The sequence below is a fragment of the Rhinopithecus roxellana genome, chromosome 19 (assembly GCF_007565055.1).
Source record: "Rhinopithecus roxellana isolate Shanxi Qingling chromosome 19, ASM756505v1, whole genome shotgun sequence".
Taxonomy (NCBI): Eukaryota; Metazoa; Chordata; class Mammalia; order Primates; family Cercopithecidae; genus Rhinopithecus; species Rhinopithecus roxellana.
The window spans coordinates 77,707,154-77,731,009 of record NC_044567.1 but is presented as its reverse complement, the minus strand read 5'-3'; the positions used below and the strand labels follow the sequence as shown (position 1 = coordinate 77,731,009).

General features: G+C 47.5%; 1 protein-coding gene across 9 annotated transcripts in view; it reads left to right on the top strand.

Moving 5' to 3' along the window:
• Positions 1 to 23,856, top strand: part of PECAM1 (platelet and endothelial cell adhesion molecule 1) — a 108,225-nt gene that overhangs the window by 66,000 nt on the left and 18,369 nt on the right. For 7 of the 9 annotated variants that reach the window (XM_030922497.1, XM_030922499.1, XM_030922496.1 and 4 more), the window contains 8 exons: positions 564 to 839; positions 4,592 to 4,879; positions 6,257 to 6,364; positions 7,748 to 7,775; positions 8,786 to 8,859; positions 12,042 to 12,095; positions 14,493 to 14,555; positions 22,400 to 22,456. In XM_030922497.1, coding sequence (XP_030778357.1) covers positions 564 to 839; positions 4,592 to 4,879; positions 6,257 to 6,364; positions 7,748 to 7,775; positions 8,786 to 8,859; positions 12,042 to 12,095; positions 14,493 to 14,555; positions 22,400 to 22,456 — 948 coding nt within the window. The remainder of the gene's footprint in view (positions 1 to 563; positions 840 to 4,591; positions 4,880 to 6,256; positions 6,365 to 7,747; positions 7,776 to 8,785; positions 8,860 to 12,041; positions 12,096 to 14,492; positions 14,556 to 22,399; positions 22,457 to 23,856) is intronic. The other 2 variants (XM_030922495.1, XM_030922494.1) reach the window with 1 other exon arrangement.

Sequence of the window (23,856 nt, the reverse complement as noted above, 5' to 3'; positions counted from 1 at the left end):
CCCAGGAGGTAGAGATTGCGGTGAGCCGAGATTGCGCCATTGCACTCCAGCCTGGGTGACAGAGCAAGACTCCGTCTCAACACACACACACACACACATCCTCGGCCAGGTGTGGTGGCTCATACTTATAATCCCAGCACTTTGGGCAGCTGATGTGGGAGGATCACTTGAGTCCAAGAGTTTAAGACCCTGTCTCTACAAAAAATAAAGAATTAGCTAGATGTGGTGTGCACCTATAGTCCCAGCTACTTGGGAGGCTGAGGTGGGAGAACTGCTTGATTCCAGGAGGTTGTAGTGAGCTGTGATTGCACCACTGCACTCCAGCCTGGGTAACAGAGTGAGACCCTGTCTCAAACACACACACACACACACACACACACACACACACACACACGCAGACTGTCAGTCTCATAGGTGTCCTATAAAGGTAAATAAGGCAGGCAGGAATTTGAAATTACAGCAGGGACAGAAAGCAAAGCTCAGGCTTTGGAGGAGAAACTCTTGGGCTGGATGCTTTGCTTTTACCTTCAGTGCCTTTTGGATTGTTTCTCCCTTTGTTTTAGAAATGCTCTCCCAGCCCAGGATTTCTCATGACGCCCAGTTTGAGGTCATAAAAGGACAGACCATCGAAGTCAGTTGCCAATCAATCAGTGGAACTTCACCTATTTCTTATCACCTTTTAAAAACAAGTAAAATTTTGGAGAGTAGTACCAAGAACTCAAATGATCCTGCGGTATTCAAAGACAACCCCACTGAAGACGTAGAATACCAGTGTGTTGCGGATAACTGCCATTCCCACGCCGAAATGTTAAGTGAGATTCTGAGGGTGAAGGTGATAGGTAAGTTGCTGTGCTATAAGAAGAAATCATGTGGGCTTGGGGCTTTCGTTCATGCCCAGGGACTGTGGGAAAAATAGGAGAAGTAGGGGGCCAGGCACGGTGGCTCACGCCTGTAATCCCAGCAGTTTGGGAGGCCAAGGCAGGCAAATCATTGAAGCCAGGAGTTCAAGACCAGCCTGGCCAACATGGTGAAACCCCATCTCTACTAAAAATACAAAAATTAGCTGGGCGTGGTGGCGAGCGCCTGTAGTCCCAGCTACTTGGGAGGCTGAGGCATGAGAATTGCTTGAACCCAGGAAGCAGAAGTTGCACTGAGCCAAGATGTGCTGTTGCACTCCAGCCTGGGCAACAATAGCGAAACTCCATCTGGAAAAAAAAAAAGAGAGAGAAAGAGAAGTAGTGGGTGCTTATGCAAAGTCCATACACTAGATATGCACCAAAGCAGGACCAAGGCCCAGTAAAGGAGGCTGGAAAATATTTGGGAGCTATTGATGAAGACAGTGTAATCTCTTTCCAGAACCTTTCAACGAACTGCTAAAATATGATAAGCGTGAAAGTGTCCTGACTGCAGAAAGCACTGAAGTTTTGCATTTGGGCTCCCTTAGCACTTTCTCCTTTTCAGATATACTGTTCTGAAAATTATAGATCAGGTCTCTGCTGTTGTGACTCCTAGCCGGGCAACCCTGTCTTGTGTGAAATCCACAGCAACGAGAGCTACAGGCTGTGGTCTCATGGGAATTGCTAACATTTGCCTGGGATTCTCATCATACTCAAGAGAAATATACCATTGTCTTGGGGGTGGACAGTTTACTTTAAGCCTCTATCTCATGCCTTTCAGAAGGCCTCAGGAGTGCCATTGCTTACATGTCTTAGATATTTTGCATCCTGTTGTAAAAAGTTTAATAAGGATTCCTCCTCTTCGTCCTTCTTGTTTAGTAACTGCCTATCTACACGTGCTGCTGATGGATGTGAATAGGAGGGAGGGATTCCTGCTTCTATTCGTGTATAGTCTAATGGTAGCCATACCTTTTCAATTGATATTACCATAGGCTGGGTGAGGTAGTTCACACCTGTAATCCCAGCACTTTGGGAGGCTGAGGCAAGCAGATCACCTGAGGTCAGGAATTCGAGACCAGCCTGGCCAACATGGTGAAACCCTGTCTCTACTAAAAATACAAAAAATTAGCTGGGTGTGGTGGTGGGCTCCTGTAATCCCAGCTACTCAGGAGGCTGAGGCACAAGAATCATTTGAACCTGGGAGGCAGAGGTTGCAGTGAGCTGGTATCATTCCACTGCACTGCAACCTGGGCAACAGAGCAAGACTCCATCTCAAAAAAAAAAAAAAAAAGAAATTAACGTTAACATAGACTAAGCACCTAATGGTGTGAGGCATACAAAAAAAGAAGGCATATTCTTTGTTTCAAAGCTGTAATAAGAAACACAAGATCTCCTAATTAAATGATGGAGAAACATCTGAATCATAATACAAATAAGCATAGAAAAAATGTTAAAGGTAATGTTTGGTTAATTGTCACATGAACTATATCCCTACAGTGATGGATAGTAATTCAGGGTGTGTCAGACGTCATCTAGCTTAAGTGGGTAAACATTGTGAAAGAGCTGGGCGAGGAGCCAGGGCTTGAGGATGGATGGGCAGAGAAGGCTGAAGATGGCTGAACATCTCCAGCAGACATATGAGCCAAAGGTTCTGCGGGGCACTTCAAAAGACTGTGCGGCCAGGTGCGGTGGCTCGTGCCTGTAATCCCAGCACTTTGGGAGGCCGAGTCGGGTGGATCACTTGAGCCCAGGAGTTTGAGACAACATGGTGAAACCCCGTCTGTACTAAAAATACAAAAATTAGCCCAGCATGGAGGTGGGTGCCTGTAGTCCCAGCTACTCAGGTGGCTGAGGTGGGAGAATCGCTTGAATCCAGGAGGTGGAGGTTGCAGTAAGCCACTCCAGCCTGGGTGACAGAGTGAGACTCTATCTCAAAAAAAAAAAAAAAAAAAAAAAAAAAAAAAAAAAAAAAAAGACTGTGGCCAAATCAGATGGCTGGAAACAAAGGCTGGACATTGGGAATGGAGAATCACTGGATATGAGTTGAAAAAGTGGGTGAGCCTAAGTGTGAAGGGCGTCAGGTGCCAGTCTCAGGAGTAGGGAACTGTCCTGCGTACAGTGAAAAGCCAAAAGATGGAAGGAAGGACAGGATGCAAATGAGTTCTCGGAAAGATTCACCTGGTGGCTGGGTCAGGGAGCAGACATGGGGACTTCAGACCTCATGGCACGTTAGAGGCTAATGCAGAAGCCCATGTGAAGCTGTTGGTTTAAACTGGGTCAATATTAGTAGCTCACATTTACCGACCATGTGTCCAACCCTGTGTGAAGTACTATAGTAAATTGGTCCAGTGGAAACTCACAATAACCGCAGAAGACCAGTAATAGCATTGTCATTGTTCTATCATGATGCAGGTGAGGCTTAGGGCAGACAGCTGGTGGGTGGTGGGACTGGGATTTGAGCCCCCTGGTGTCTCAGGCCCGGAGCATGGCTTCTTCCATTGTCTTACCACAGCCTGCACTCACAGCAGAGTGACTCATAAGTCACAATACCATCTGCTGACCATCTGCTCTCACACTAGAAGGAAAGTCTACTTGGAAAGACAATTTAGGATCTGAATTTTGGTAGTTGAGGATAGAGCTAGGAAAAGCAGATACAGGAGGTAGCTGAGTTCTGCTTGGACCTGCAGGGAAGGAGGCTGGCTGGGCTTCCAGGTCGAAATGCCCAGGTGAAAAGGGAGACTTGGAGTTCAGGAAAGTAACCTGGACTGGAGCCATAGGTTTAGGCATCAGTGGCTCGGAGACAGAAGCTCTGCGTGTAGGTGAAATCACCTAGGAGGAGAATGGGGATGGGAAACAGAGGACTGAATTTTGCAAAAAGTTCATACTTCAGGGCAAAACAAAGAATAACCAGTGAATAAGAAAGGGGTGCCAGGTAAGAAAGGAAGAGAATCAGAGTCATGAGGAAGCCCAGAAGCCCAGAAAAAGCTGAGTTCCACAGTAAGATCTGGGCAGCAGCAAAACTGTGGAGAGCCCGAGGTTGGAAGCCTGGAGGAAGAGCATCTACCACTGAATTTAATCTGCACAGGACTCAGGGACATTGGTTGGAGAATCAAGTGACCTTCCCAGTTTCTTCAAAACTTGAGATAGAGTGCAGTGTCACAAGATCGTGACTACACCAGAGTGCAGTCAGATTTCAGGGGTAACAAGAAAGTGGGAAATAAGGGTGTCAAAGCATAAAAGAAAAAGGAGAAAAAATGGCCGATAGGTAGAGAAGGCAGTGGGTCAAGATTGTTTGTGGCCTGGCACGGTGTCTCATGCCTGTAATCCCAGCATTTTGGAAGGCTGAGGTGGGCAAATCACTTGAGGTCAGGAGTTCAAGACCAGCCTGGCCAACAGGGCAAAACCCCATCTCTAAAACAACAACAACAACAGCAACAACAAAATCCAAAAAGTTAGCCGGGCCTGGTGGTGCACACTTGTCTTTCCAGCTATTCGGGAGGCTGAGGCAGGAGATTTGCTTGAACCCAGGAGGCGGAGGTTGCAGTAAGCCGAGATTACGCCACTGCACTCCAGCCTGGGTGACAAGAGTGGGACTCTGTCTCAGAGAGAAAAACAAAAGTTGAGTGGTGGCTGTCTCATGTTCCTCTTCCTCTGCCCTTCTTTGCTCAGTGTGAATCCTTTTCCTGCTTTTTCAGCCCCAGTGGATGAGGTCCAGATTTCTATCCTGTCAAATAAGGTTGTGGAGTCTGGAGAGGACATTGTGCTGCAATGCGCTGTGAATGAAGGATCTGGTCCCATCACCTATAGGTTTTACAGAGAAAAGGAGGGCAAACCCTTCCACCAAACGACCTTGAATGCCACCCAGGAATTTTGGACCAAGCCGAAGGCTAGCAAGGAGCAGGAGGGAGAGTATTACTGTACAGCCTTCAACAGAGCCAACCATGCCTCCAGTGTCCCCAGAAGCAAAATACTGACAGTCAGAGGTGAGTCAGGGTCTCCACAGCAAGCTGTGCTGTGGGCTCCCAAGGGCAAGACCAGAAAACACACCCCTTGTGAGAGGGAGTTGGGGGGAGTTTAGCTCTTGTGACTGAAGACTAGGAGACTAACGTCCTCCAGGCTCTTGGTTGCAAGTGACAGAAACCCACTAGAATTAAGTAAAAAAGAGGAATTGATTATTATAAGGAATTGGAAGAATGTCACATTGTTCCAATTACAAATTCTTGGAAGACTCACCATTGAGTCACCTTGAGTCAGACATCTACCCACAGACCACCTGTGGCCAAGTGGATTGGGTCATGCAGAACAGACATGGTTGGGGAGCCCACTTATGTGGGTGGGGGTGGTTTCCTGGAGAGGAAGAGGACTGAACATACGCGCCAAAAAGGAGTCTACTCCACTTGGGCTCCGGAGTTGGAGACCAGCCTGGGCAGCATGGTGAAACCCCGTCTCTACAAAAAGTACAAAAATAGGCTGGGCGCAGTGGCTGATACCTGTAATGCCAGCTACTCGGGAGGCTGAGACATGAGAAACACTTGAACCCAGGAGGCAGAGGTTGCAGTAAGCAGAGGTTGCCCCACTGCACTCCAGCCTGGGCAACAGAGCAAGACTCTGCCTCAAAAATCAAACCAACGGCCGGGCGCAGTGGCTCAAGCCTGTAATCCCAGCACTCTGGGAGGCCGAGACGGGCGGATCACAAGGTCAGGAGATCGAGACCATCCTGGCTAACACAGTGAAACCCCGTCTCTACTAAAAAAATACAAAAAACTAGCCGGGCGAGGTGGTGGGCGCTTGTAGTCCCAGCTACTCGGGAGGCTGAGGCAGGAGAATGGCGTAAACCCGGGAGGCGGAGCTTGCAGTGAGCTGAGATCCGGCCACTGCACTCCAGCCTGGGCGACAGAGCAAGACTCCGTCTCAAAAAAAAAAAAAAAAAAAAAAAAAAAAATCAAACCAACAAAAAATAGCCGAGTGTGGTGGTGTGCTCCTGTAGTCCCAGCTACTCAGGAGGCTGAGGTGGGAGGATTGCTCAAGCCCAGGAAGTTGAGGCTGCAGTGAGCTGTGATCAGCCTCTAGCCTGGGTGACAGAGTGAGACCCTGTTTCAAAAAGGAAAGAAAAAAAAGTCTACCCCAGCAAAGCTGGTTTGTTCCCTCCCTGAGGACCACAGCTGACCTCTATTTGTAGCAGAAACAATCATTTCTGCACCAGCTCTGAGTGCAGAACCCCTCAGAGGTATTTGGCAAGCTGCCAGTTACAAGAGCTGTGAGAATCAGTCTGACTTTTGTTGTTTAAGCCCGATATTATGTCTTCCTGGTAGAGGAAGAGCCTATATAAAAAAAAATTTTTTTTTTGTTTTGTTTTTCAGTCGTTCTTGCCGCATGGAAGAAAGGACTTATTGCAGTGGTTGTCATCGGAGTGATCATTGCTCTCTTGATCACTGGGGCCAAATGTTATTTTCTGAGGAAAGCCAAGGGTGAGCATAGTTCTTTCCTTCTATACTGACTGGTCGTCCTTGCCAGGAAACCAGCCAGGGATGTGTGGTGCTTTTCTGACCCCTGGATGCAGCTAGGCAAAAATGAAAGCTATTACTTTCCTCGTTGGGCAAACCAGAAAAGATAAATTGGGGGGAAATTGCATCTTCGTGTGGTTAGAAGAAGCCATTTCTGTAGATTTGTCCACACCTAGTCCTGTAATGCATGCAGAGTGGGATGCAAGCGTCTTGGAGACACACATACATGCGCATAACACCCACATGTTACACACACACATTGATTGCTTAGTAATTAACCTGGCAGTTGTGCTATGACTTCTACCCTATGCTTGGGGTTAGCTAAGTAAGCCCAGCTGAGCAGCCAGGACCACTCGATAACCAGGAATCAGAGTCAGCTGTCCAAGACTCAAGGAAAAGGGCAGAGCATCAGTAAATTCTGCAAAAAATTTTTTGTGGGATAAGGTAGGTTCTTTTGGAGCCTCTGGTGCTGCTGCCTAGGATGGGAGGGGCAGATGGGATGAGGAAGGGCCCTGGGTTTTGTCAGGAAAGCTGCTACCCATCAGGGAAGACAGAGCAACACCCTCGCATTGGTCTCAGGCCAGCTTCGAGTTCCAAGTGCAGGGATTGATTTGGCCTTTACTTTTTGTAATTATCTGGAATCAAAGAGAGTGGTCAGGCGCGGTGGCTCACACTTGTAATTCCAGCACTTTGGGAGCCAAGGCAGGTGGATCACTTGGGGTCAAGAGTTCAAGACTAGCTGGGACAACATGGCGAAACCCCGATCTCTACTAAAAATACAAAAAATTGGCCAGACGTGGTGATGGGTGCCTGTAATCGCAGCTACTCGGGAGGCTGAGGCAGGAGAATCCCTTGAACCCAGTGAGCCCAGATCATACCACTGTACTCCGGCCTGGGCAACAGAGTAACACTCTCTCTCAAAAAGAGAGAGAGGGAGAGGGAGAGAGCTGCCTGCTTATCTAGCTGATCTGATTCCTGTATCATTGTCTTTTTTTCCATCACATTTCACTAACAAAAATCACTTCTGGTTAAAATAGTCAAGAGATCATGTTTCTGGGGAAATATCTTGGTATAAGACCAAGAGAATACCTCTTTCTTTTCTGTCTTTTGTAAAAGAGTGAATATGTTTGGCTTCCTTTTCTGTCTTTTTCTGGGTATTCAATCTTCTGGAAAGTCAAATGTAGTTGAAAAGAGTGTTCCTTCACAGCTTACTAGCAGTAAAAGAAAGAAGAGAAAGTGTTTTCTATCTATTAGGTTAGTGCAAAAGTAATTGGCATTTTGGCCATTAGAGTAGTATGGATGTGGGCACCATATACTGACTTTGGTTTTTCTTTTTCTTTTTTAAAGCCAAGCAGATGCCAGTGGAAATGTCCAGGTGAGTGTAGTTGTAAGAAGGGGGCGGCTGCCCTGTGAGCACAGTGGACATGTCTGAAGCAAGATTCTGGTCATTAGGAAGTTTTCAGTGGCTCTGGCAAACTCAGAAAAATATAGGCCTTCCTTGGGTGTGAGTTTGTGTGTGTGTGTGTGTGTACGCACGCGTGCATATCTCAGTGGAAGATTGCCAATTGTCCTTTCATGGGGAGGAATGGCTTTTATTCTGAGATCATGTCCTTCCTACATGATTATTTGTGAAATCTCCTTTTCCTTATGAAATTATAATGGTAGTAGATAATTTTTTTTAATTTGGCAAAATAGAGTTGGCATTTAAAAAATAGTTTTACTACCTTTACTGTTCCTGAAATCTCAAATCCAAAAGTAGAGAAATGATTGCTCTGTTCCAGAGAGAAACTAGCACAGCATAAGGAATTCAGGGGCTTGGGAGCAGCCTGTGAAGGACTCCCAGTATTCATGTGCCCTTTGGTCCTGATACTTATTTTAATAGGAAAAAGTTTTATCACCGCCAAACATGGTGGCTCGCGCCTGTAATCCCAGCACTTTGGGATGCCAAGGCGGGCAGATCACCTGAGGTCAGGAGTTCAAGACCAGCCTGGCCAACATGGCGAAACCCCATCTCTACTAAAAGTACAGAAATTAACCGGGCATGGTGGTGCACTCCTGAAATCCCAGCTACTTGGGAGGCTGAGGCACGAGAATCGCTTGAACCCAGGAGGCGGAGGCTGCAGTGAGCCAAGATTGCACCGCTGTACTCCAGCCTGGACGACAGAGTGAGACTTTGTCTAAAAAAAAAAGTTTTTTCACATAATCCTTGGAGCTACCAAAAATATTAGTTTTCCAAATGAGAGAGTGAGTTAAGTTTTCCTTACGTTGGAAAACTCTTCCTGGTTTTCTCATGATCTTCCTTTGATTACTTCATTGGTTTGGGGTTAGAACAACAACAACAAATATATCTATATATTGTTTTCCCTTTTTATATTCCATTTTAAGGCCAGCAGTACCACTTCTGAACTCCAACAACGAGAAAATGTCAGATCCCAGTATGGAAGCTAACAGTCACTACGGTAAAGTCATGGTCTCCTGCCATTGCTAATTTTCCCCAACTTGCTACATACTTCCTTATCCCTCTCAGAAGCATAATTTGTAAGTGGTGGGAATGCAGTTGGAAGAGAAACCCTGGCTTCAACAGGGTACTTCATCTCATCAGCCACTGGGCCGTGAGCTAATATACAGAAACATAAAAGGAAAGGTAGCACATTTTATTCTAACTTCGCCACCTTCTAAACTCCCCGTAGATGAAAGATGGAGAATAATCATAATGCCTTGTTACCTTCAAAGACTTTGACATTGTTCCAGCATAATATTATCATTCTCCATTTTCAAGACAGAGACCAGATATTCAATGAAAACACTGGTAAAACATCTTCTCAGATGGAATTATTACAAGCACAAGACAGTTTTACTTCAAATTTGCCACAAAGGGAAAGCAATTACAATATTCTCTTAGTAGAGGCATTAAAAAAAAGTGTTCCAATTAAGAAATGTCTAGTCATAAGGCTCGTCACTAGCATCAGGGTCAGCTCAGCTGAATGATAGCCAGTCCTAGGAGTTCTTAATCCCAGCCTAGTAAGAAAATTGCTCAAGCATTTCAGCAGGGATGCTACTTACTTCCCAGAGGGGGCTATAATTACATCACACAAAAAGTCCTGTCCCACACCGGAACACTCTTCCTCTTTTCTTCCTTCCTTCCTTCCTTCTTTCCTTCTTTTTTTCTTCCTTTCTTTCTTTCTTTCTAGACAGGGTCTTCCTAGGCCTGCAGTGGTGCGATCTCAGCTCACGGCAGCCTCTACCTCCCAGGCTCAGGTGATCCTCCCATCTCAACCTCCTGAGTAGCTGGGATCACAGGCATGTGCCACCATGCCCAGCTAATTTTTATTTTTTGTAGAGATGGCACTCTACAATCCACTAGTTTCAGACTCCTGGGCTTAAGCAATCCTTCTGCCTTGGCCTCCCAAAGTGCTGGGATTACGTGTGTGAGCCGCTGAGCCCAGCCACTTTTATTGCTTTATCAGCAGGTTTGGTCAGAGAATGCTCATGTTCTTTTCTAATTCTATAAATATCTCACAAAATAAGAAATTTTTAGGATATACCTTTTACAGAGACATATTTTGCTTGAGAAATATGTTTCAAGAATTGAGTAATTCATATAGTACTGAATCATAAACTTTAAAAAAGGAAAATAAAATATTTGTAGTAATAAAACTAGTGTGTCAGTAAATAGAAAACAGCAAATATATTGTTTAAGAAACTATATTCTAGGCTGGGCGTGGTGGCTCATGCCTGTAATTTCAACACTTTGGGAGGCCGAGGCAGGTGGATCACTTGAGGTCAGGAGTTCAAAACCACCCTGGCCAACATGGTGTAATCCTATCTTTACTAAAAATATAAAAAATTAGCCGGGCATGGTGGTGCATGCTTGTAATCCCAGCTACTCGGGAGGCTGAGGCAGGAGAATCGCTTGAACCTGGGAGGCAGAGGTTGCAGTGACCTGAGATCACAACATTGTACTCTAGCCTGAGTGACAAGAGTGAAACTCCATCTCAAAGAAAGAAAGAAAAAGGAAAGAAGGAAGGAAGGAAGGAAGGAACTATATTCAGGCCAGGCATGGTAGTTTATGCCTATAATCCCAGCTCTTTGGGAAGCCGAGGTGGGACGATCACTTGAGGCCAGGAGTTCGAGACCAGCCTGTGCAACAAAGCGAGACCCCCCATCTCTTTAACAACAACAACAAAAAAAAGTAAATATTTAGCAAAATGTAATCTGCTACAGATAAAATAATACCTTTTTGGCATAAGGGGCTTCTGTCAGTGATTTGCATTATTTATACATAAGTAGAACATTTTTTTTTTTTTTTTTTTTTTTTTTTTTTTGAGACGGAGTCTCGCTCTGTTGCCCAGGCTGGAGTGCAGTGGCCAGATCTCAGCTCACTGCAAGCTCCGCCTCCCGGGTTTACGCCATTCTCCTGCCTCAGCCTCCCAAGTAGCTGAGACTACAGGCGCCCGCCACCTCGCCCGGCTAGTTTTTTGTATTTTTTAGTAGAGACGGGGTTTCACCATGTTGGCCAGGATGGTCTCGATCTCCTGACCTCGTGATCCGCCCGTCTCGGCCTCCCAAAGTGCTGGGATTACAGGCTTGAGCCACCGCGCCCGGCCATAAGTAGAACATTTAACTAAATTAAATGTTGATATAGGTTTATATGAAATAAGATTTTTCTCCAAATTTCCAAATACTCCAATTCTTATTATATCATCTCTGCATAGATTATTTCAATTTACAAATATATTTTAATAATTATGATAGTAATTAATTCAAATACATGATGGAAAACTGTGTGTTCAAGAATAGTATTTGTGACATTTGTAAGAATTATTTGTAATAAAGGACAACTTAATAAAAAAAAAAAAGACAAAAATGGTCTTTGTCCATGCCCACTGAGATGACAACATGGAGATACTGTTGTTTCTTTAAACTATCTTTTCATCAATCCAGTTCTCGAACTAGACAGGCTTAATTAACTAGTGTCCTTCATGTTTATGAGCACTAGCTGGTCCCTCCCAGAATTTCTCATGAACTTGCTCACATTGAACAATTCTGAATTCCAAATAGTTCACAAACAGAAGTGCCTCTGCCATGGGATGGTAGACGTCCCACCAGTGTTAGAAAAAGACCACACAGGCCTGGCGTGGTGGCTCACGACTGTAATCCCAGCACTTTGGGAGGCTGAGGAGGACAGATCACATGAGGTCAGGAGTTTGAGACCAGCCTGGCCAACATGGTGAAATCCCGACTCTACTAAAAATATAAAAATCAGCTGGGTGTGGTGGTGCGCTCCTATAATCCCAGCTACCCGGGAGGCTGAGGCAGAAGAATCACTGGAACCCAGGAAGAAGAGGCTGCAGTGAGCCAAGATCGCACCACTGCACTCCAGCCTGGGTAACAGAGCAAGACATCGTCTCAAAAAAAAAAAAAAAAAAGAAAAAGAAAGAAAAAAAGAAAAAGACTACACAATAGGTCAAATGGAGCCCACAGGGAGACCAACGAGAGGACCCAGGACTCAGAAACAATGCTGACTGTCACTACACTGAATAAATCAGACTTGACTTTGTTAGGGGCACTGAATTTTTAAAAGGTTTTAGAAAACTAGAATTTCCCTTGTCACTCATCCTACTTCTTGTTTTTCAACTAGGTCACAATGATGATGTCGGAAACCATGCAATGAAACCAATAAATGATAATAAAGGTAATTATCTAATTACATGTTTTTATTAGAACCAACTTTTACATTAAAAAAAAAAAATAGACTCACAGGAAAAGAAAACTAAAACTTGAAGGACTGTGGATAATTTCCCACCTCTCTTAATGACCCCGTACCCAACTGATGCGTCAAGGGAGGTGGCTAGTTGCTTTTACCAGAGATGCTATCTAGTGTCCTCAGTAGGAAAGTCACCTAAATCAAAGTAGGGAAGAACTGGGTTATATCCGAAAAACAACTTCCTGACTCATAATGGGCTACTGGGTAAGGCAGTGGGACCGCTTTTCTCTTGGGTATTGAGGTGGTGATTTTTAAAGACAATTGTACTGCTCTCTTCTGCCTGAAGCACTGAGGGATTGGACTAAATCATTTTTCAAAATTCCTTTTGCTCTGGGCTGCTGCCATGGGAGCTAAGGCTCCTAAGGAAGATAAAGGATTCCGTGAAGATCTCTTCCTTTCTTTCTTTTTTTTTCTTGAGACAAGAGTCTTGTTCTGTCACCCAGGCTGGAGTGCAGTGGTGCAATCTCAACTCGCTGCAACCTCCACCTCCTGGGTTCAAGCGGTTCTCCTGCCTCAGCCTCCCAAGTAACCAGGACTACAGGGGCCTGCCACCACCCCCAGCTAATTTTTTTATTTTTAGTAGAGACAGGGTTTCACTGTTTTGGCCAGGCTGGTCTTGAACTCCTGACCTCATTATCTGCCCGCCTCAGCCTCCCAAAATGCTGGAATTACAGGTGTGAGTCACTGCGCCTGGCTCTTTTTTTTTTTTTTTTTTTTTTTTTTTTTTTTTAAATACAGAGTCTTACTCTGTCGTGCAAGCTGGATGGAGTACAGTGGCACAATCTCGGCTCACTACAGCCTCTGCCTACTGGGTTCAAGCCATTCTCATGCCTCAGCCTCCCAAGTAGCTGGGATTACAGGTGTGTGTCACCACGCCCAGTTAATTTTTGTATTTTTTCGTATTGATGGGTTTTCACCATGTTGGCCAGGCTGATGAACTCCTGACCTCAGGTGATCTGCCCGCCTCAGCCTCCCGAAGTACTGGCATGAGCCACCACACTCAGCCTGAAATGTATCTTTGACTGCAGAATCATTGTTTTAGTAGCTGATGAGAGTCCCTGTTCTTTAGGGCTTTAAAAACAAAACAGTAATGTTATTTTTGACTTGAAGACAAACTACTTTTCTAGCTTTCACCTTGTACCCTGAGCGATTTCATTCACTTGTATGCCTCATACTTCCAAGTATTTTAGGCTAGTGACCCCTGTTCCCCATTTCCTGAAATCCTCTTGGTCTCGGAGGCAGCTTTGTTTGTCTGTGGCTGTGGAGAAGGCTTCCAGCATCTTGAGTGAGACTGAATTGGGAGAACTGCTGGGGCTGATACTGGGCTGTTTTCTGTCTCTACTGACCTGTTCCAAGTTCCCCCCACTGTAGAAACAGGGACCTAGGCCAGGGGGTCCCTCCACATCTTGGTAACAGGAGTCAGGGAGGAAACCATGGGCCCCGAGGCCCTGTGTCTGTCTCCTGGACCAGTGTGGGGGTTTCTACTCCCTTCTTTCACAAATGGAGGTAAGCCTGTGTCTGGCTGCCCCCTCAAAATACAGAATACTTTAGTAAGCTGAATGAAAATCTGGCCAGGCACAGTGGCTCATGCCTGTAATCCCAGCACTTTGGGAGGCTGAGGTGGGCGGATCACTTGAGGTCAGGAGTTCAAAACCAGCCTGGCCAATATGGTGAAACCCTGTCTCTACTAAAAATACAAAAATTAGCCTTGTCTCTACTAAAAATACAAAAATTAACCCTGTCTCTACTAAAAATACAAAAATTAGCCTTGTCTCTACTAAAAATGCAAAAATTAACCCTGTCTCTACTAAAAATACAAAAATTAACCCTGTCTCTACCAAAAATACAAAAATTAACCCTGTCTCTACTAAAAATACAAAAATTAGCCTTGTCTCTACTAAAAATGCAAAAATTAACCCTGTCTCTACTAAAAATACAAAAATTAACCCTGTCTCTACCAAAAATACAAAAATTAACCCTGTCTCTACTAAAAATACAAAAATTAACCCTGTCTCTACTAAAAATACAAAAATCAACCCTGTCTCTACTGAAAATACAAAAATTAGCTGGGCGTGGTGGTATACACCTGTAATCCCAGCTACTCAGGAGGCTGAGGCAGGAAAATCACTTGAACCCAGAAGGTAGAGGTTGTAGTTAGCTAAGATTGCACCACTGCACTCCAGCCTGGGCAACAGAGTGAGACTCTGCCTAAAAAAAAAAAAAAAAAAAAAAAAAAACAAGAAAAGAAAGTCTCTACTTCTACGATCTGAGGTGCCCACAAGAGATTCCACCTAAACAACAAGCTGCTGTGGTTTCTTTGAGCAGAGCCTCTGACCTCAGACGTGCAGTACACGGAAGTGCAAGTGTCCTCAGCTGAGCCTCACAAAGGTAAGTGCCACTCGAGTGAGTCCCCAGGCATTGCCTTTGGCTTGGGTGTAAACCCCAGGGGTGGCGGGCTGCTGTGTTCAGTGAGAAGAGTCTGTGCACCCTCAGTTGCTCCAAAGGAAGTGATTAGCAGACCTACCGGCCTGCTAAAACTGGAAGGAGCAAAGGCTCTGGCCCTGGACCTGTCTCGGAACTATAAAATTTCAGTAATTTAAAAGAAAAAAAAAAAAGACCAGGCACAGTGGCTCACACCTGTAATCCTAGCACTTTGGGAGGCCAAGGTGGGTGGATCACCTGAGGTCAGGAGTTCGAGACCAGCCTGACCAACATGGTGAAACCCTGTCTCTACTAAAAATACAAAAATTAGCTGGCTCTGGTGGCGTGCACCAGTAATCCCAGCTACTCAGGAGGCTGAGGCAGGAGAATCACTTGAACCCGGAAGGCAGAGGTTGCAGTGAGCTGAGATTGTACCACTGCATTCCAGCCTGGGTGACAGAGCAAGACTCTGTCTCAAAAAAAAATATATATATATATATGTGTGTGTGTGTGTGTGTGTGTGTGTATGTTTTCTTTGTGTATATACAATATATTTATCATATATTTTATGTATTTTTATTTTTATATATTTTATGTATAATATTGTAATATTTATATTATTTATATTTTTTAAATAATATATATATATTTTTTTTCTTTGTTGAGACAGAGTCTCACTCTGTTGCCCAGGCTGGAGTGCAGTGATGTGATCTCAGCTCACTGCAACTTCTGCCTCCTGGGTTCAAGCGATTCTCCCACCTCAGCCTCCTGAGTAGCTAGGATTACAGGTGTGCACCACCACAGCCGGCAATTTTTTTTTTTTTTTGTATTTTTAGTGGAGATGGGATTTCACCATGTTGGCCAGCGTGAATTCGAACTTCTGACCTCAAATGATCCACCCGGCTCAGCCTCCCAAAGTGCTGGGATTACAGGCATGAGCCACCACACCCAGCCTCAATAATTTTAAAACTTAATTAAAGAAAAATAGAGACAGGGTTTCGCCATGTTGCCCTGGCTGGTCTCAAATTCCTGGGTTCAAGCGATCTACCCACTTTTGTCTCCCAAAGTGCTGGGATTTCAGGCAGAAGCCACCACACCTGGCCAATTTTTGATAATTATTAGTTATGATACTACTAATAATAGGTAAGATTTATTAAGCACTTACTAAGTGCCAGGGAATTAGGAAGTACTGAGCAATTTGTCCCTTCCAGAGGTAGACCCCTTGCCCACACCCAGTGTGTTCCTAAAGTTGCTTGTGCAGACTGAATGTGTGTAAATCAAATGCATGTTTCAAGGTATCGAGTGCTTTGCTATTTAGAGGGACACTTAGGTAAAGGCCTTTGAAAGCACAAGATCCCTGTCCGTGTGAGCAGTGGCACTGATTTTACACCTTGGGTTTTGTTTTTGTGTATGTGGTTCTCTCAAGGGCAGGCTGGCCTGGAAGTCCCTGTCTCTGATTCTGTGCTGGGGAAATGGATGCAGAGTGGGCTGCTTCATAGCAAATACTAGAACATCAATCTCATTTGCTTTGGGCACCATAAAAAAACATGGATCTCCCGGCCAGCCACGGTGGCTCACACCTGTAATCCTAGTACTTTGGGGGGCCAAGGCAGGCAGATCACTTGAGGCCAGGAGTTGGAGACCAGCCTGGCCAACATGGTGAAACCCCATCTCTACTAAAAATACAAAAATTAGCTGGGTGTCGTGGCGCGTGCCTGTAATCCAAGCTACTGGAGAGGCTGAGGCAGAAGAATCGCTTGAACCCGGGAGGCAGAAGTTGCAGTGAGCCAGGATCACGCCACTGCTTTCCAGCCTGGGCAGCAGAGCAAGACTCTGTCTAAAAAAAAATTAAAAATGCATCTCCTAACCCTCCTCCTCCTTTGCTAATCCAGACTGGGCAGTACACAGTCCCCGGGGGTCACTGCACACTCCTGCACGCTCAAAGGAAACAGTGGCTCCTGCACGCTCAAAGGAAGCAGTCTCAGAATCTTCCTGCCCAGCTGGGAAGCTCCCTGGGATCATTGCCATCTGTCTCCCTTCCTCTGAGGCTAACCCCAGGCTGCATCCACCTAGCCAGGCAGGCCTGGGGCAGTTTTCCAGACTGTGCAGGCTGAATGCGTGCAGTTTTCCAGGCTGCGCCAGCCAGACCGCATGGCAATGGGGTCCTGAAATCACCCCTTGCTCCGTGACCTGGGAGGAGTCTTGCATTTCTCCTTTTCTTCTCTTTTTGAGCCTGGGCTGAGTGTCAGCAGGTGTATGCACAGAACCTTCCTTACAGAGATGCCCCGCAGAGCCGCTGGGCTGTATGCTGCACCACTGGGGCACATTCCCATAGCCTACCAACAGAATGGCCCCCGGGGATTGTGTACTGCCCAATCTGTACAACTCACTTCCGAGTCTAGGCTGGACCTGAGAGGGGTAGGGAACATGGCAGGCCTGAAGCTCTCTTCCTCTTTTTTTTTTTTTTTTTTAAGACAGCCTTGCTCTTGTCGCCCAGGCTGAAGTGTAATGACACAATTTCGGCACACTGCTTCCTCTGCTTCCCGGGTTCAGGCTATTCTCCTGCCTCAGCCTCTTGAGTAGCTGGGATTACAAGCATGTGCCACCATGCCTGGCTAATTTTTGTATTTTTAGTAGAGACAGGGTTTCACCATGTTGGCCAGGCTGGTCTAGAACTCCTGACCTCGGGTGATCCACCTGCCTCGGCCTCCCAAAGTGCTGGGATTACAGGCGTGAACCACCATGCCTGGCCTCTTCCTCTTTATTTCATTGTAAAGTGATTCACTTGTTGAGATAACAAATTGTGATTAAGGCTCGTGATGGACCAGCCACTATGAAGGCAGCACAGGCACATACAGATCCTCCTTTGTGGAGGGACAGCCTGAGAGGGAGCCAGGAACACACTGCAGCAAAGGCTGGGTGGCATCAGTAATCATAAGTGCCTGGAAGGGGAAGAACAGGGTGCGATGAGAAGGCATAAAAGGTGACACCTTTTCTGGCTTGGATGGCCCAAAGAGGCCTCTTCGAGGGGTGACATTTAAGTAGGGCCAGAAGGGTGCAAAGAAGGTAGCCCCACCAGGAGGGAGGGGTGTCCCTCCTGGAAATAGGAAGTCCCAGGAAATAGAAAGGACAATGTGAGGCAGTTCAGAGCTTGGCTCATCCAAGATTTGAAAGGAGGCCCTTACGTCTGCAGAGTGAGCAGGACAGAAAGCAGGCGCAGGAAGCTGGGGAGAATGCAGGGCCTCTGAGGATTTCTTTGCATTCCATTCTAAGTGGATTCGAGAGCCTTTGGAAGGATTTAGACAAGGAAGTAACAGCTTTCAACTTTCTTCTTTAAAAAATGTTCTTGGCCGGGCATGGTGGCTCACACCTGTAGTCCCAACACTTTGGGAAGCCGAAGCAGGCGGATCACCTGAGGTCTGGAGTTTGAGACCAGCCTGGCCAACGTGGTGAAACCCTGTCTCTACTAAAAATACAAAAATTAGCCTGGCATGGTGGCATGTGCCTGTAATCCTGGCTACTTGGGAGTCTGAGGCAGGAGAATTGCTTGAACCCAGGAGGCGTAGGTTGCAGTGAGCCGAGATTGTACCACTGCACTCCAGCCTCAGAGATAGAGTGATACTCCATCTCAAAAAAAAAAAAGTCCTCGTGGTTGGCATGGAAAACAGACTGAAGGAGGGCAAGAACAGAAGCAGAGAGACTAGTATGTTATCACCAGGCAAGAGGGATGGGCGGGCACAGTGCTGGCAATGTATGGATTCTATTGTAGATATATCTTGGACTCAGATTGCAGCACCAGATGAAGAATTGAATGGCCAGGATGGGAGACCTAATTACTGCCTGCTGCTGCTGCTGCTGCTGTGTGTGTGTGTGTGTGTGTGTGTGTGCGCGCGCGTGTGTGGCAGGGTCTTGCGCTGTTGCCCAGACTGGAGTGCAATGGTGCCATCTTGGCTCACTGCAACCTCGACCCCCCGGGTTCAAGCAATTCTCCTGCCTCAGCCTCCCGAGTAGCTGGGATTACAAGTGCCTGCCACCACATCTGGCTAATTTTTTTAATAGAGACAGGGTTTCACCACGTTGGCCAGGCTGATCTCGAACTCCTAACTTTCACTGATCTGCCCACCTCAGCCTCCCAAAGTGCTGGGATTGCAAGCATGAACCGCTGCACGTGGCCCTGGTTTTCTTTTTCTTGCTTAAAGATGGGGAAGGGTTGAAGGGACAAGAAGGAGGTATTGTAATGCCAGCACTTTGGGAGGCAGAGGCGAGAGGATCACTTGAGGCCAGGTATTCAAGACCAGCCTGGGCAACAAAGCAAGAACTCATTTCTACAAAAAATTTTAAAATAAGGAGGTATCGAGACCCCCCCAGGATTGGGTGAAGCAGAAGTGGTCAGCATGTGTCCTCCTTGCCAAGCTGTGCAGCTGCAGGGGTGCCATCACCTAACTGGCCCCTCTTTCCCCATTTGCACAAACGCTGTGTGGGTTGCAGAGGTCCAGGTAGACCCATAAGGAGGGTCACTTGGGGGCAATGGAGAGCTTTTTGGGGATTCAATATGAGTTTTCTAGACTCATCCTCCTCCTTGGCAGCTGAGGAGCAGTGTGGGAGGTCAGGCCTGAGCCTCAGGTGTTCCCTCTCTGCCTTCCTGTGGGTGGAGAGCCAGGTATTACCAGGTAAGAAAAGGGGCTTTGTGGGTACAAGGCCAGTGGTGAGTACATCTGACCTGGTCTTAACCAAGCCAGTTCCCTGTTCTTAAGGCTTCTTCCTCCTATGGAGGAGGGGATGGGAACCACATCCAGCTCTGACCCTAGTGGCAGCCAACCAAGTAGTCACTTGGGGTGGAGGAGGGGCAGGAAGGAACTCAGTAAATCCTGGTATGCTGCATGTTTGCTCTGAGACTAATTGCTGGGAAAACCCCATGACGTTGAAGCCATCTCCTTCTCTGTTAACACAGAGAAAAACAGAAGCCAAAATAAAGCCCCATCCGGAAACATCCCTGACAGCAGAGACAAACAGCCTGCCAGCCTGGTTTACTCATTAGCAGGCAGCTGCTGCCGTGGAGCGGGTGGGGAGGGGAGGTAGTGATAAGCTACAACTCTGCCTGCCCACCCGTCACTAAGCTGGGCAGATTTGGGAGCAGCTGCAACTCTAGCAGCTCCACCAAGAAGCAGAAGCCTCCCCTGCTGCCCTGGCTGGTATGAGTGTTACAGCATCCCCAAGGCCACCACAGAGGTCTCCAGCTGCCCCTTGTGGGCCTGGGGACCATGGGGTTCCCAAAGTGTGCAAGGTGTCCGGGCCCCCAGGCCCAAACACCAAGACCTCTCCCCCCATTTATTCCCCACCTGTCCCAGCCCCCACTGTAGGCCTGGGTCGGAGGGTGAGCTGGCCGTGACTGCTCCCGCACCATGCACCTGGTACATGGCGTTCGGCAGCATTTATTGCAGTGTCTGTGTTGTTTGTGCACCTGTCTGCCTTGCAGCCTGGAGCTCCTGAAAGCTGGGACCAGGCCTGATCACCTTTCCTCTTCCACAGTGCGGGGTTCACACTAGGTGGCTAGGATTCTGCTGAGTGAGTGACTTGGCCAGGCCTGACATCAAGCAGAGGGTGTCTTGGGGATGTGGAGGATCCCCCAATAGGGATGGGGATCCCTACAGCTTCCCTTGAGGCCCCCACATCTGGCGCCACAGAGAATGAGGGGTGTGTGGGCATCTCTGCTGTCCCAGCAGTGGGGCACCCTGGTGGCTCAGTCGCTCTACTGAGTTCCAAATCCTGTTTGGTGCCCTGGGGAAGTCAGTGTAAGGCCCTAGTCTCCCCAAATGCCCCAAGTTCAACTGTAGGGATCTGACCCACCCCCAGGCTTTCACCTCACAAATGGTTCCTGACACAGGAACCACCACCATTATTGTCACTTCAAACTTGGACAGGTGCCCCTGGGCAGCTGAGCAAGCCCAGGAATGGGACATGTCCAAGACCCCAGCTGTCGCCCCAGAGGAGGTGCCAGGGAGATGGTCTTGGGAACAAGTCACGTCAGTGTGTTGTGGACAAATATTACCAACATGCTATGAAGCTTAGGGGGCCCTGTAACTTCCCAGGACACAGAGGGAGGGTGAGTGTGGGGGTGTTGGTACATGCGTGAAGCTCTACCAGGGTTGCAGGGAAATGGGGCAGGGAGAAAGGGCAGTGCTGGCTGTGGAGGAGTGTGTGTGGGGCCAGGAGGTGAGAGTGGGGTGTCCCTGGAGCATGGTGAGACGAGGGCATCTCAGTGCAGGTAGAGTCCAGGGTCACACCCCGGCTACCCACTCCGAGGAGGGAAATGCACTGACCGTGGCACAGGAAGTCCCTTACCCTATCTGGGGCTCCCTTTCCCCATCTGTAAAAGGAGAATAATGGCCCACACGACATCAGGCTCTTTTCTACAGAGAGGCTTCCTGGGCCTCTGTGCAGGTGACAGGAGCTGGGAAGTGGCCAGGTTCCATCCTGTTTCCTCAGGGTTGGTGGGTAGGTATGTGTGTGCACACCCTGTGTGCGTGAGTGCGTGCACACCCAGCTTGCATATTTGTACATACAGTGTGTATGTACGTGCTGTATGTGTGTATACAATGTGTGCAGACACACCCAACACACTGTATGAGGGTGTACATAGCACGTATACACATTGTGTGCATGAGTGTGCGTGTGTGTACGCTGTGTGTGTATTTTTGTGTACACATCCTGTGCCCATACCCCAGTGTAAGGTAAACAGATGGCAGGAAGGGCGCCCTTGAGTCTCCCCTGGGTATACACCACACCCTGGGTCAGTCATCATGCTGCTGTATTGAGAGGGTCTAGCCCAGAGGATCTCAGCCTTGTCTGCATATTAGAGCCCCTGAGGAGCTGCTAAAAAAACCAGCACCAGGGACCCGCCCCCAAGACCGATCCAACCAGAAGCTGCAGTGAGTTTCAGGAGCCAGCAGTGAAAACAGCCAGCCCAGCTGTCTAACCCTGTAAGAGTTCTCAGTCCTGGCTATTCCTGGGGTCACTGACAACCCCCAGGCTCTAACCCAAACCTTGGGATCTGGGCTGGGCTCTCAGGTGATGGGAAGGCCATAGCCCAACCCTGCATTGAGGGACCTGGCAGAGTGTCTGGACAAGGGTCACGGTGGCAGGGGAAGAGGAACGGGGCCACCAAGCTGGAGGCTGCAGGCCCTTGCTGGGGCCCCTCCATCCGTGGCCCCTCAGGTCCAGGATTCCTCTGGAGCATGTGGCCCTGCTCCACAATGACCTGCTGACCTCCTATTCCCAGACTAGAGGTGATGCTGGTTAAACCAAGATCTTCTTCTTCTTCTTCTTCTTCTTTTTTTTTTTTTTTTTTTTTTTGAGATGGTGTCTCACTCTGTTGCTCAGGCTGGAATGCAGTGGTGCAATCTTGGCTCATTGCAACCTCTGCATCCTGGGTTCAAGCGATTCTCGTCCCTTAGCTCCCGAATAGCTAGGATCACAGGCACGCATCACCATGCCCAGCTAATTTTTTGAATTTTTAGTAGAGACTGGGTTTCGCCATGTTGGCCAGGATGGTCTCAAACTCCTGACCTCAGTGATCTGCCCGCCTCACCCTCCCAAAGTGCTGGGATTACAGGCGTGAGCCACCACGCCCAGCCAGGATCTTCTAATATCAGAAATGACAAGGTCTCTGGGTGCTTCTGGACCTGGTTCTGGTGGGGTGCGGTGGTGGGGTACAGCCTTGCCTGCAGAGCCTCTGACCTTTTCCTATGACTGCAGTGGACTGACCTGGTTCCCAGAGGCAGCTACTAACTTATGCCTGGTCCTTTTTCCAGATCTAGTAAAGAAGGGCACAGAGACAGTGTACAGTGAAGTCCGGAAAGCTGTCCCTGGTGAGTGAGGTTCCCCAGTGCCCCAACCTGGGGAATGCCCCTTAGAATCACTGATGGGGCCTTGGGAGTGGGCAGAGAAAAGAGGAAGCAAAGAAGGCCAAAAAAGGGGTGCCACCTCTTACACCAGTGCTCTGGGCTCCCTCTGTCCCACCCCCCTTAAAAAGTCACTCGGATTATATTTACTATTCATTTAGTCAACGAGCACTTCTTGAGTGCCTACTGTCCCCAGCCAGTAACCCTTACCTGCTCCCCACACAGGCCCTGGTGGCTGGGGTTCCCCAAGGTCTTGGACGTCGAGCGTTTTGCTTTGGAGACTCCCAGTAGCTTCAGCCCTTCTTCTTTTTTCTTTTTTTTTTTCTCTTTCTTTTTCTTTTTCTTTTTCTTTTTTTTTTTTCTTTTAATATGGAGTCTTGCTCCGTCACTCAGGCTAGAGAGTGCAGTGGTGCAATCTTGACTCACTGCAACCTACACTTCCTAGATTCAAGTGATTCACCTGCCTCAGCCTCCTGAGCAGCTGGGCTTACAGGTGCCCACCACCATGCTCAGCAATTTTTTCTTTTTTTTTTTTTTTTTGAGACAGAGTTTCGCTCCTGATGCCCAGGCTGGAGTGCAATGGAGTGATCTCGGCTCATCACAACCTCTGCTTCCCGGGTTCAAGCAATTCTCCTGCCTCAGCCTCCTGAGTAGCTGGGATTACAGGCATGCGCCACCACACCCAGCTAATTTTGTATTGTTAGTAGAGACGGGGTTTCTCCCAGTTGGTCAGGCTGGTCTCGAACTCCCAACCTCAGGTGATCCGCACGCCTCGGCCTCCCAAAGTGCTGGGATTACAAGTGTGAACCCCGTGCCCAGCAGCTTCAGCTTTTCTGACAATAGACTGACTTTGGGAGTGGGTGTGGGTTTGCAGGTCTGCTCTGTTTCCTTTGGTTTGGCCCCACTTCACTTCCCGTGATGACCCACTGCTTCCTCATGGAGGGCTTCTCCCGGAGCTGAGCACAGAGCTTTAGCAGACCCGGAATTGGGGGAGTTCAACAAGTCCCTTTTTCTGGGGGTGGGGGTTATAATAACTGTATTCAATTCTGGTGAAATGAGATACACAATGACAACTTTTAAATTCTGAAAGTAAGTCAGCAATCTAAAAGACATAAACATTATAGGGGAAATAGTGACTATGTGAGTATCTCGCTTTGTACAGCAGACCTCTATTTAAGTGGATTCTTGAAAAGGGAATCATTAAAATGGTCCAGGACATTTCTGCAAAGGGTAGCTACTCCGGCTGGGAGCGGTGGTTCATTAAGCACTCAGTAAGTGCTTTATTTATTTATTCAAAATAAATAAATAAATGTAAAAGGATGGCTCCTCTGATTACAGTCGGCAAACCAGCAGCAGCAGCAATATCA